Here is a 14,336-nt window from a genome sequence, read left to right on the forward strand (position 1 = left end):
TGTGGATTTGCTGTGTTTCTTGATACCAACCACAGCATCAAGGCAGAACACAGAAGCACATGTTAATTTGATCCAAATAAACCTATAAAGGTATGAGAGACTTGTGTACATGAGCAAAACCAATGGCTTTGGAGGACTTTTAAACAACTACTACAAAAGTAATTACTTCAGTTGAACTGGCCTCTTCCGTTTCTTTTTCTCTCTTTTTTTTTTTAAGGAAAAATACTAGACTATCATATAATTGCACCACTTTCTTCAGATTCAGCCTTAAAAGAGACCTTTTAATATTTCTGAGTGCCCTTCAAATAATTAGATTTGCAAAACTCACCCTGTAGCATTCTATTAAAATTAACTAACTCACCTGCCTGCAGTTTAAATAACAAAGTGAAGAGCACAATTTGTATCAGGCACTGGACAGTGATGGTGGGAACACTCCCAAGGTACCTTCACAGGATTTATTTAAACTGCCTTCAAAGCCTTGTAAAAAACCTGCAGCTTTTAGAATTTGCCCCAAAGAAATTAAAATTAAGGCCATGCAAGTAAGAGAGACAGAGGTATGACCTGGAAAACTTCTGATGCTCACCCAGCCTCCTTTGCAGCACAAATCCAGCTAAGGAGCTGCTGGGATATGGCGCAGGGCACATCTCCCTCAGTGCTGGGCACCTCCAGGTGTGGGGAAAGGCAGCACCTCCCACCCAGCAGTGCCTCCATCTCAGAGTGCTAGCCAGACTGAGGCCAACACAGCAGCTGTGCTGGGGACACAGTGTCCTCCCACCTGAGGAGGCCCTGGGAAAGCAGAGGGAAGTGCCATGAGGAGGTGGGGCAATGCAGGGCAGCCTCTTGCAGAATCTCACCTGTGACATCTCGTGGAAGAGAAGCATTTGTTCACTTCCAACAACAGCAATCACTTTAAAAGAAAGGATTATCATAAATGATGATGACTATGAGCAAGTCACTCATTTGTCATCGTCACCAGCACAGAGGAAGTGCTAGATGAAAGGTCCACAGGCTGCACCTGGCTCTGAAATCCTGTGTCAGACAACAAAGTGAACTCCACAGGCCTCCAACCTTTGCAAGCCCTGGCACACCAAAGATGTGGGAAAGGGCAGGCCAAGGGAAGTGGATGCTTTGGGGATGCGGGGCAGCACTACTCAGCTGCTTGGAGGGGGCTTTTGCACACCCCAAGAGGACTCTGGGAAAAGGCCTTACAACTTTGGTGTGACTTTGGAGAACCCTTTTCAACACAAAATGGGTACAAAATGTGGTGCAGGGAGTACTGGTGAAGTGAGGTGACTTAGTCAGCCTCATCAAGATAAACACAGCAATCTGGAAATCTCTGGACAAATGAGCAACGTGGGATGATCTTTTTCCAGTCATGTTGCTAGGAGACATCACTGTAGTCAATCATAAAACCATCAACTGCTGCTACTCAGGAATTTTCTTAATAAACACTTCTATACTGAAGAGTAATTCACCGAAGATAAAATTACATATGGGACCATGCCAGTTTTGACAAAAACAAGCAACAAAACCTGCACTGGTGATGATTTCTCAGGTTCCAGATGAAATTTGTGATCCATAAAGGGTAATACCAAGGTTGGTGTCACCAGCATACAAAAAAGTCAAGAGCAGCTCAAACCCACATCCTATGATATCCCATAATAGAAATATACTGGTCTTCTTTCCAACAATCCATAAGAAGTTAGGAAGTAAATTAAGTCTATGTTAAGTAGTTTAAATTCACTATACCCAGGGATCTGCATATAGCATAGAGAATTAGAAAGGATTTTGAAGCTTGAGAAAGATAAAGACTGCAAGCTTAGTCTAATGTTCAGAGCAGCCTAATGCCCTGCAATGGAGGCAACACAAGTCCAAATCCTTGCTCCAGGGCTGTGGGTGAAGGTCAGGGTGAGAGCCAGCCTTCCTCAGGGGCTGGGGGTTTGCTGACAGCTTGGCACTGGGATCAGGACTTTCTGAACAATTTTCAGGAAGTCAATGCTCAGTTCTGCAGAACAGTAAATGCTAAAAATCTGAAAGCAATGTGCAGAGCAGAAACCCCCTTTTTTAAACGTTCCTGCCAATGGAGGAGATGGTAGTGTTTTCATGGAGCCAAGCTACCTGTGTGGAAAGGCTGGAAGGTAATGAAGGTAGAGGCACAATTAGGCAAGAAAAGGGAAACTAAGCTACAAGTGACTTCATAAGGCTGAAAAAATGATTGAAGAGAAATTAACATTAGAAATTATTTTCAAAGCTACATTTCTTCTAGAGAAACTGCACAATAAAAACATCAACTGTTATGCACTTCGCTAAAGGAGCATGTGAAAGATTTTACGGGGAGAAGAAAAGGGAGGTATCATTATTCAGCACTTTTATTTAAAAAAATGCAAAAACCAGCAAGCTAAGAGGAAAAAACCCAACTCACCCAACAGAAAAATGAAAAAAAAAAAGAAACATAGCTTTTCATGATTACATGTATATTTCACCTTCACCCATCTGTAAGGAAAAAGCTAGGGTTAGAATACAACCATGAACAGAAAAGCAGACACAACAAAAGCGTAAGGAAAAGAATAAAAATAGTAATTCTAATAGTAAATGGCAATAAATTACTTGTGCTAAGAGAGTTTAGAGGTATTGGCTGGGGAAAATGTTTGAGCTGGTCCCAATGCCCTTGCTTTTCTTTGGCAGGACCATTTTTCACAGAAAGTTCTGGTAAGAAGTGCTGCCTGCAGTGGTTTTAATCTTGGAAACAAGCCACATGAGGTAGCTGCATTCAGACTGTAGTGAGAAGGCCACAGGTGGTAACAGACTGTGCCTCACTGGGTGTCACAGCAGGGTGACACCTGCCTCGGGTCCCACATGCCGTTCGTCCCCTCAGCTCTTTGTCCAGCACTGAAATACTGCCTGGTCTGAGTGTGAGCACACCAGCAAGGTCAGGGGAGCAAAGCAGGGAAGCCTGGGTCCCAGAGTCACCTATGCACAGATGTGTGTCACCAAACAAACAACTCAGAGTCCCTGAGCACAGCCAAGAGCGGCTGCTGGGCCACTGCCAGCGGCAAGAGCGGAGTGAGAAAATAAAGAAAAATCAAATTGGGAGCCTCTGACCCATGGAATTGATCCAGGGTCTGTTGTGTGGGAAAACACATCCCACACCACAGGAAAGGCCAGGGAGACAATCTGGTACAGATTATTCCTTAGGCAGAGATTTCATTGCTGGCAGTACCAAAAGGAATTTTTTAAATATTTGTTTCCTTCTTGCTTTAAGCTCCTCAGCTAACTCTGGGAGCCACACAGTTATGTACAATGCTTCCAAGTGGAGAAGGAAACAGCAGAGCACACTGAAAATTGTCATTTTGACTCTTAGGCTTTGTTTCTAAAGGGGAAAACAGCACAGCAGTGTGTCTTTACTGCAGGATACACAGGGAGAGGACAGGCAAAGAGGATGCAGATCTGATATCACAGCAAACATTTGCTGATCTAAATGGTAAGCAAGCCCTGTATAATATATGTGCTGGAGATATCTGTATCTATCTACAGATAGATAGATATGGTCAAGATAGCATAAGCAAGACCTTTCCTGCACTGACTTGTTACTTAGCACTCAATAACTCACTGCCAAAAGAAAAATACAATTACTGAGATACCCCTGCAGAAGAAAAGTGTACTTCAACTTTCTGGCAAATTCAAAGTTCAATTACCCTGTAGCAAATCAATCAAATGTGCGTGCAGCAAGCAATGAAAAAGTACAGATGTCACATCAGTGCTTTCAGTTGAACATGGTTTTCCTTCTTTTTAAAAATCAGCAAGTGGCACTAGGAGACATTTACAAAGCTCACATTATGCAGAAAATAATAAGAAATAGATCAGTGTGATTTAGAGCAGCACAGCACAGCGCTCTGGGCACGAGAAACAATAAATAATGAGCATTCATCACTGGTAACCTGCACAATGATGTGATTTTTATAGACACTGAGATTCATGACAGCAGCTCAGCACCGCATCCCCCCGTTCCCGCGGCTGGAAGCCAGGCCTGCAGGGGCTGAGCCACGGGCACACAGCCCGTGCTGATGGATGTGTGGCAGGACACAAACGTGTGCGTGCACAGCAACACACCTAACCCAGGGCAGCCTGGGGAGTCACTGCCCTTTGCTGCTTCAGGAACCTTTGCCTTTTTGTTAAGAGCAGCACAAAACTGCACTGGAGCGCACAGCTCTGGGACACAAACCTCGCCCTGGGCTTCTCCAGCCTCTCCCACAGACCCTGCCCTGGTGAACAATCCCAGGGACACTTTATCCTGATTACCAGAGCAGGTAGGGATGAACATCCAGTTTGTGCTGCCTGGAATGGAGACCTCCAGTTTCCAGCAGGGATCATTACGCAAGGTTGGGTTTAGTTTTGTTCTCTGTTAATTCATCATTCCTAGAGCTGGCATGACATGCTGTAACCACTTTCAAATGGCTAAAGGGAAATTTGACATTAAGTCCTCCAATTTATACATTTTTTGGTAGTTTCCTTTCCCTCATCCTGTGACTTACTTAGCTATGGCTACAATAAATCACAGAATATTCAGAGATGTAAGGGACCAAGAAGGATCATCAAGTCCAACTCTTAAGTGAACAGTCCACACAGGGATTGAACCACAACCCTGGTGTTATTAACACCAGACTCTAAGCAAATGAGCTCATCTCAGTGTTAAACGCTTTTTTTCAATGGGAAATAATACAAATTCCCAACTCTGATAAAAACTGAGCCTGAATTTTAAAACAATAGAATTGCCTACCCACATACAAAATTATAATTGTATTTTATATCATCAAAACAACTGATTCATGAAACTGATTAAGTCCACAGAACCATGGAAATTAAAAGACCACTTAAATACACAGAGTTAATACTCACTGTAGTTGTGTAAAATTTATATTTGAAACATTAGAGGCATCTTAAAAATTTTTATTTAGCATATTGAAAAACAAATGTTACAAAAAATTTTCTATAAACATAGGCAAAAATGTTTAAATAGGATAATTTAATGTAAACCAAACCCCTTTAAAATATACAATACTGTAATCAGAGGTTATTTACATCCAGTGAAGAGAGAACAACCTTCACTAATGTTAATATCATCTAAGCAAATCATTAATTTCCATAATTTCTTAAAACAGTGCCACCTTTAAGTTAGTTTGAGTATTTAATTTTAAATCATTTCAGTCCCAATACAAGATGAAATTCAATGTTACATTCAGAAGCAGGAAAGGCAGTATCCTGACTATTCATGTCATCAGTCAAGACAGCACTGCATTCAGTGTTGCAAAACCTTAGAGAGGTACGACTATAAATTTACAGTTATTGCATCACAATGCAATTATAGGACAGGTAAAACCAAAAGAAAAAAAGCTGTAAAAAACCCCAGTACAAATAAAATTTTATTTTTCAATCAGGTTAGAAAAGCCAACCACAAAACTAAGCTATTTTCCCACATTTCACAAAACAGAACAAACAATTTGTAAGTTGACACTATTCCAACATGGAGAAAACTGTTCATGTTTTAGAGGAAATGCATTTGCACAACTGTCCCACACAGGTTTTGTTTAAATATTAATTTTATTCACCAAGACATAAATTTATAGCCCACAATGGCTTTCATACTCATGTACTCGTGGAAAAGTCATTGTCCAATTAATTCAACTCATAGATCACTAAGTTTCTGATTGTGACTTTTTTTAGAATGGCAAGCATCAATTTTGGATTGCACATAAAAGCATCTACAGGACACAGTAAAGTAGGATAAAGTAACATACTCAACTTAGGAACCAGAAGGAAACCCTTCAAAAGCGGTAGTTTAACACAGATTAATAAAAACACAGAAAAAAGAGAAAAGCCAGCTCATCTCTAAACCACCAAAGCAGACTGCCCATGTTCAGGGATGATGACAGCTGCTTAACAACCTAATGCAACATGGGTGATCTCCACGCATTTCCTACAGGAAAGTCCTATATCCTGACAAGGAAGTTACTGCTAAAACTCCTATCCGTGCTGGCAGGCACAGGAGGTGCCAATATGGCACAGACACTGAAGTACCAGCTCTTTCTGAGGTGGTTCCTGCACGTGGGGATGAGGCACTTTGTTCTGCTGAATCTGCCTAAAGCAGTTTATTTATTAACTCTTGCTCGGTTTGAAAGGAGCTTTAACTTCCACAAGTGGCAATTCAGGATTCACAAGAGTTAAAACCACTTCAAAAGAAAATGCCGACAGTCCACACACAAAACCCAGGCAATTTTTACTACAAGAGTCCAAAATATACTGTACTTACCTACTTATCTTAATATATCTATTATATATAATGAATATAAATACAAATTATAGTTTTGACAATGGAGTCAGGAGTTCGGCCAGGAGTTCATCTCTAAAACAACTTGCCTTAGCAGCTGAAGATCCCCAGCAGGCAAGAAAGGCAACTTGCTCTTTGCCAAAAATGGGAACTCCTGACTGCACTTGTCAATAGGTTAGATCATATTCTTATCAAAGTGTGCGTTTACACACCCATCTATAACCATCCATTTCCTTCCAATCTCCTTCCCCAAAAATCCTTTAATAACAATTGGGTCAAGCCCCCATGAGAGGGACATTAAGAGCAATTTCAAACACACGGCACTGGCATTTCATTTGGGGTGCTTGAAACAAAACAGTTTGGGTTTCTGTTGTAAGAAAGCAAACATAACATAACTTTGTCCTTAAGGGCTCAACACATTGGTGTTAATTGATTAGTAGAACACAGAAGAGTACTAAGCTAATGCCATGCTACTTGGTGTGGGAAGAAAGAAAACTGAAACTTAATACTCAGAAATTAAACAGAGCAATTAACTTTTAAATTAACCTGTAATAGAATCACCACACTAGAATTTGTACCACCTAAACCAAGTGGATGAAATTCTGTACAAGCCTGTATGTAACTTGCATCCATCTCTCCAGCCTCAAAAAATAACTCCACACTAATGCTTGGGGTTATGCCTGCATGTTCTTAGAATTCCTTGTTTGAACGGATGACAAATACATTTGGTCGTTGTTGAAAAAAGATATTTATATTCTCTGCAAAGAATTTCCACAGGCACCAGTACAAGGTGCACACAAGGTACACGTCAGTAGGCAAGGGAATATCAGAACTTGAGGAAAGGGTTTATATTTATAGCTGGCAAAACCTTGAGGAAGGTTTTAATATTTGGGGGAAAAAGGAAGTCACAGACAATGAATTTCTTTCCTTTTTCTCCCTTTAAAAAGGAAAGTAATGCCTTTGGGTGTATGTGCTCATAGATTACATCCTGGTCCCAGTGAAAATCACAGTAGGAAGTCCATAATCAGAGTTTTATCCACTCTTGAGTATTTCACTATTACTGTTGCATGAACTTTCAAGTTCTGAAGTTAACATATGCACACCTCTCACTTCTAGAATATAAAACCAGATAGGAAAACAGGAAAGGCAGAGCACAGACAAAAACTTACACCATTAAATTCACCAATTAGTGTCTTGAATTGTCAGCTTCTAAGCATTTACAGAATTTTGAGCTGTAATAGCAAAAGCTTTAGAATACACCTCTCCTGCTAGGACTCTGGAATTATTGCTGTTACACCAGCATTCTCTACACGAGATCCTGGTTTGAACACAAAGGCTTCCAGCCTCCTGAGGGCCAGGAGAGGATGCAGCATGCAACAAAAATCAAAGTGAGAAAAGGTAACAAACCAGACAAGAGGCAATACTGCAAAATCAGTCCCCTCTAGTGTAAATAACTATTAAAATGTTGCTTAATGATTCCCTATTGCAGGGAATTCTGACAGTCTGCAGTAAGAAAGGGGAGGAGGATACCACAAATCTTGTGGGGAATGTGGACAGCGTCTAGAATAAAACAAGTGACATCCTTCAAAACAGAGGTACTTTTGAGAAGTATGACAGAGCACCACATCTGTATCTGCACGACACTCTCAATACAGATTCCTTATCTTTTAAGATATTTGATAGGGGAAAAAAAAATACCAAACCCAAAGAACGAGTGAACCTAAAAAAGGTGAAATTCATTGTATACAAGTCCGTTGAATTACAGAAATGCATAATAAGCCAAGATAAAGTGCTACAAAATGATTAATGATTTTTAAGAGGTCCATAGTATTCTTTTTGTTTTACTTAGTACTGGTGACAATGGGGGTCAGTGCAATGGCACTGGCTGAACTGGAATTCACAATGTCTTCATACTGTGGGGGTGGATCTAAATGCTGTTCAGTTTCGCTTCTTCTCACACTGATTTCCCCAGTGGCTTCCTCATAGGAAGGAGGAGGATCACAGTTTGAGAGCCTTGTGGATATTGAGTCTGACCGTGCATCAGAATAGCTCAGACCTCCTGGAGAGAGCCCACTGACTTCATCCATTTCCTCCTGCGGGCAATGAACAATGCTGAGCTGCGGCGGGAGGGGCCCTCTGCCATCAGCACCATCGCCCAGCGCTCCGTGGGCTCCCCTGTGCACGTACACCGACTGCCTGCGCATTTTCTTTTTAAACAGGCATCTCCAGATGACAAAGATGACAATGAGGATAATAAAAAGGCCAATGATTAATGGAAATGCAAGGTAAAATGAATACCAGCTATGTCCTGTGTTACTTTCTCCCTGGAGTCCGTTTTTGTAGACTTTCCAGAACTCCTTCTAGAAGAGCAAGACAAAACATGTCAGAAACTATAACACAGTTAATAAAAACTAAGCAACGTAAGCAAGTTGTTTTAAAGAATGAGGACCAAAAAAAGGCATTTCAAATACCGATGATTAAAATAAGAACTGGCATGGATAAGCACACACAAACTTTCAATTTTTCTTCTTATGTGATTAGTGATACAAAAGGGATTTGGTCTTGCAAACAAACTCCTCACCACTTTTAACATTCTTATATCTGCACTCAATGTTTACAAACATGTGGCAGAGACTGGACTAAGTGATAATACACTCAGAAAAGAAAAAAACCCAACTACAAAACAAACTAGGAAAAAATATCTCAAAAGCCCCTGCCTAATCAGCATGCACATCAGCCATCCAGTGGATCAGAATCTGTCAGCACCACTCAAGGCATAGGTTTAGGGTTTGTTTGTTTTAAAATTGAAACAATACACTAGTACAATTTGACAAAGAAACACTAGCTCACAGTGACAGACCATTTTGGTTAAGCACAGCTATGCTGCACTGTCTTATCATATTTTAGATGTGTCCCACCCTCTGGCTCATACAGCAATCACTGTCAGCTTAGTTTGAGTTGATCCAGATCCTCTGTTTACAGTTAAAAATAGCCCTATAACTATGAGACTATTACACGGGTTATTATATTCTAGAAACATTGACAACAGAGCTGCAGATAAATGGAACATAAAGTGAAAATATGAACAAGCAAAAATAAAGATGAAGGGGGACACCAATACTTGAAAGTCCTCTTTGCTATATTAATATGAGTAAATGGGAGCACAAATATTGTGTCACTATCAAATTTCTTCTGCAGTGAATGCTGTGAAGAAACAGTACAAAAGAAAAGCATACCCTGCCTCAAAAGAGAAGCCATCCTTGCCTGTAATGTCTCTCCTACTATGAAACACTTTCACTGAGCTTTATAGTCATAATTTAGAACATTTTAGTATTTTGTAGTATAATTAAAAACCAAAAACCTGTAATTAATGACACCCCCCCAGTCCATGCCAGAATATCTGATCTCTAGCTTTCTTTAAAAATGCAAAGACTTGACCCTCTCATCCTCCTGCCAGCATCACATTAATTTTAAATGACAGCACACATTTCATGCAACTATTTATAAAGTAGTCACCAGGTAGAATTGAAATTGTAATTGCTCAGTTGTTAGTAAATGATTTATTTAGGTTGCAGACTGACTTTGCGCACAGAGAAATCAGATTGATCTTTTCTTTAGCTCAGGCCTGATGCCACATGATGAGCATTAAACAGAAAATGCCACCAAACTGACCCCAGAGGCAGCTTGAGTCCAGAAGCAGCACAATCCCTCTAGCATGGAGGTCAAACTTTCTCTGTGCAAAGGCAAGACCAGGACACCATGGGCAAAACACACACTATCAACACTTCTGGAGCAGGATTTACTCAGGTAAAGAGCAATGCCATGGACATGAAACAATTGACTCTCCTGTAAATTTTTCTTTCCAAATATAAATTCAGTTCTTACATCTATGTGCAAATTCAAAAACCAAAACAATTTCAACTCCTACACTAATCCAGGATCAGGCATTTTCCCTAAATTTTGAGGCTTGACACCACAAACAGATAGTCACAACGCCCATCTTTGATGTGAACCCAGGTCCAAATCATCTAAGCTGTGTCAGGTGGCATTGGCTTCAAACAAAGCAAGAAAGACTGGAAAGATGGACTCTAAAATACTTCTCTGCAAGGGCCCTCCTTGACATGTGTTCCAAAGTGAACCCCAAACCAACAGTTCTAAGTTTAGAAAAATGCATTTTGGGGAGAACTAACACTGAAAAATGCCATCAGCTGCACAACTGAAGGCTTTTGGGATCTCTGCATGATAAAACCTGGCAGAACCAAACACCTCACCCTCTCCCCACCAGACAGCCAGGGAATTAAGAATACCTACTACTTTTGCATCTGGGAAGAATACAGCTAACTAGACTACTTAGTGGAATAAATAATATATTGTTAACTAAAAAAAAACCAGAAAAGGATTAATTAGGATTATGAAATCCTGATGTATGTACTGGGACCAAACTTCCCACATCACTGTTCTGTGGCCTCAATGGCAGCAAAGAAATAAAACTATACAATGTTTGTTTTAAAGATTTACTGAAAGTCATTACATATACAGTGGAAGAATATGTCATTTTTCAGACTCTCTGGAGGAGAAAGGTAGTTTTGATGAAAAAGAAGAAATCACACTTCTCCCTAACAATTTATTATGTGTTTCAGACTGCAGAGAAAATGCCCTTTCTCCAATAGAAGGGTAGTAAGTAGTGACTGGTCTTTGAGTACTGTTTCCACATTACTTCTAGGTCAGATCTATCTGCTGTAGAAGGTATTTCTGTATCTTGAGATCGCAGAAACAGCATCTCTCCTTGGCACTCTGCTACTTCGTAAAGCAGCAGAAAATGTGTTCTGTTCTTCCAGAGAGGCAGGCACTTAGAGCAGAACAGGGTGTGTTGCTTTGGGGATGTCTGACTTGGTGATGTGACCAGATCGATGCATGAAGAGCTAAAAGAGTGTAAACTGCCTTAAGGATGAAAGTAGTTTAATGCCCTCTTTCATTTACATGCAAGGCAAAGAAAACTCAAGACAGTTTAGACACTCCCCAGTCCCTGGTCAGAAATTACTTTAGGTCTAATACTATCTTACATAGGCAGAGGAATACTTTTCTGCACACAGGTGAAAAACACTAAGAAAGAAACACTTGCTTAGTCATTAAAAAAAAAAAAAAATTCTTTAAATGTTCTTCTTCATGGGAAATGAAAAAACAACTAACCAAAAAAAAACAACTCCACAATACCCCACAAGAAATAACCTTGTAAGCATACTAGATCCTGGGTTCCCAGCTTGCATTTTTGCAAGTCAGCTCTCCTAGAGAAGTAGAAAGACTTTTAGCCCCAGACTGCCACAATTGACAGGAACTGCAGAAAATGCATCCTTCAGGTCTGAGTTGCACAGCTGCCAAGCTCTCCCTCTGCTCTGCCACCCACAGCTACACTGCAGAGTAAAGGGATGGTGCAGGAGGAGGAAAAGTGATCTGGTCAGAGTCAAATCCTGCCCAACAGAGCCACAGACAACTTAGATGAGTTTACACAGTATGAGGATTTGTACAAACTGCTGTTTGTAAAAAACTACAGTTTGAAAAAGACCAAGAGGGGGAAGACTGAAAATGTACAAAGTATCTGTAAAATTCATACACAAAGTTAAAGAGTAACTTACAAGCTGGAAAACTCCCAGCACAAACATCCCTCCCACAATTACTGGTCTCTTTAACTAACAACAGAAAGGACTTTCTGCTTGACGAAATTACTAACTTGTGATTAATGAAAAGGGCACTTCAGTAATCATTTATCCCTGAGTGCTGTACAACTGAGAATACCAGGTGTAAAAGCCTTATAAGGCTGAAAAACTTAAGCAGGCCACAAAATCAGATAACTGCAATGGAAAATACTTGGAAAACATCTAAAATATATTCCTGTCAAGAACTATTTTTCTGAATGTACCTTAGTGCTTTGGCAAATCCAGTTTGAAATAATGAAAAGGAATTCTCAAAGGCATACCAAAGACAGTTACAGCAAAATTTTCCAGAATTCTGTTTCCCCTTCATTTGTAATACTTCTCAGAACAGAGTCAGTATCAATTAGCTGGATCTGAATGCTGAATCAAATAAGGGATCCACAAGGAAGCCAAGACTTGCACTGTCTTGAGAATCTCAGGGGAGGCCTTTACTACATTTGGCAGCATTGTCATCCTCAAATGATTCTTTGTCAATTGCCTGACTTGTTTTAAAGGTAGACTGATAATAAGCCAGTATTCACCAGGCAGAGGGTGAGAACAAAGCAATAAGGGTATGTGAATCAACCTGCTACACTCTTCCTTTCTGGTCTGCCCCCAGTTTCAAGTAGCAGGAAAAGATTCACATCTTCTCTTATGAATATTTATCCAGCATCCACAATTCCACACAGAGTGACACTGGAAGTCTTGCTCAATCATATAATTTTAGATCTGGTGTTGACAAATTTTGAGTTACTTACTAAGCTTTTTAGCAGTAGTTCATTTGTTTTGCTTGAATAAAGTAACAAAGAGAACCTGGCAATTTTTGCAATATTTAAAATTCGCTGGAAATTTGCAACAGGAATGAAAATCTGTGACTTCCAGCTTTTAAAATCTTCATGTAGTTTAATTTTAAAGAATGAGTTAGTGGAAATTAAATTAATATCAGTGCTACAATCACACTCAGATACTTAGCACAGTAACCTTTGAATACATCTTTGAGCCTCCCAACAACATCTGACACCTGACCAGTGACCACATGCAGTGCTGCCTGCAGGCTACAGGCACCACCAATAAACAGCTTTACAAGGTCACACCTAGGGCTCACCTTATCTGGTAACTTCTCTGACAGTTATCATTAGAGACTGCTGAAAGAATTCAAACACAAGCTGGCAGGGATACTCTCCCAGATTTCACATATTTGTGCCTCAAGAACTTCCATTAGCCAATGCTGATTCCTTTTAATTAATGGTTCCAGACTGATTTAACTTCCCTTCATTTACATCACTGTTCTCTGAACCTAAACAAGCTTTTAGGATCTGAGACATCCTGTGGCAAGGCAGTCCACAGCTCCATTAGCTGTGGTGAGGAGAGACTTCTATTTGCTTTGAACCTGCACCTTTCTGGTTTCCTTTGAGGTCCTCTCAGCTCTGCTATCAGGAGGACAGCAAGTGACTGACCTCAGCTCAGCCTTCATCTCACAGACATCATCACATATTCCCTGATTCAATTATTTTATAATCTGTTGTTGTTATACAAGTCTTTCCATATCTTTGATCAATTGTCACACTTCTCTGGTCCTTCCTCACCTACTACTTTACTTTTAAAGAGGTAGGGAGATGAGAGTTGTACACACTCAAGATGTGGGTAAGCTCTTTATTTAATCCCTGTTCCTTTATTTCACATTCTTAGAACTCAGAGTTCTTTGTTTTGGCTTTGTTTAACTGGTCAGCATTAAATTGAAGTCTTCATAGATTGAAATTCAGATCTTGTTCCCAAATTCTGTTCAGAGCCAATCATATATTATAATGAATGTCCTCAATTCCTCCACATGCATTACATTTGTCAACACAGAATTTCATATTCTTTTTTACCCACAAAGTCCTGCAAATTCTTCCCTGTTGGCTCTAGCCTAATGTAATAGTTTTATCTTTATAACTACCTTTATAGTTTTAAATTGTAATTCTGAATCAAAATCCCTAAGCCTGCCTTGAAAATAATGAATGGCATGTATGCACACTTGACATACACAATGCTAATTAAAAACTCATGCGCCAAAAATAACTTGAGGGAACTGCTCGATATTCTTTTAATATTGCAAATCTGCATGTTGCAGACCTGCCCAGAAGACTGCAGAAAAACAAAGAAGCAAGCAGACAAGATAAAAAGTACAAAGACAGAGATTAGACAAAAAGTTATAATGAGATAAGTAAGCTACAGCCCCTATTTGAATTCCAGTCTATCTATACTATGAAAGCTTTGATCCTGTGTTTCTCTGCATACACTATATCATGTTCCCAGTCTACTGCATCCATTCCCTTCCC

General features: G+C 40.0%; 1 protein-coding gene across 3 annotated transcripts in view; it reads right to left on the reverse strand.

Annotated features, from left to right (window-relative positions):
- Positions 1–4,926: 4,926 nt before the first annotated feature.
- PRRG1 (proline rich and Gla domain 1) overlaps positions 4,927–14,336 on the reverse strand; it is a 31,222-nt gene continuing 21,812 nt past the window's right edge. For all 3 annotated transcript variants that reach the window (XM_068179783.1, XM_068179782.1, XM_068179784.1), the window contains one exon: positions 4,927–8,685. In XM_068179783.1, coding sequence (XP_068035884.1) covers positions 8,167–8,685 — 519 coding nt within the window. In that variant the 3' untranslated portion in view covers positions 4,927–8,166. The remainder of the gene's footprint in view (positions 8,686–14,336) is intronic.

This window comes from Anomalospiza imberbis, chromosome 2 (assembly GCF_031753505.1).
Source record: "Anomalospiza imberbis isolate Cuckoo-Finch-1a 21T00152 chromosome 2, ASM3175350v1, whole genome shotgun sequence".
In the NCBI taxonomy this organism is placed as follows: Eukaryota; Metazoa; Chordata; class Aves; order Passeriformes; family Viduidae; genus Anomalospiza; species Anomalospiza imberbis.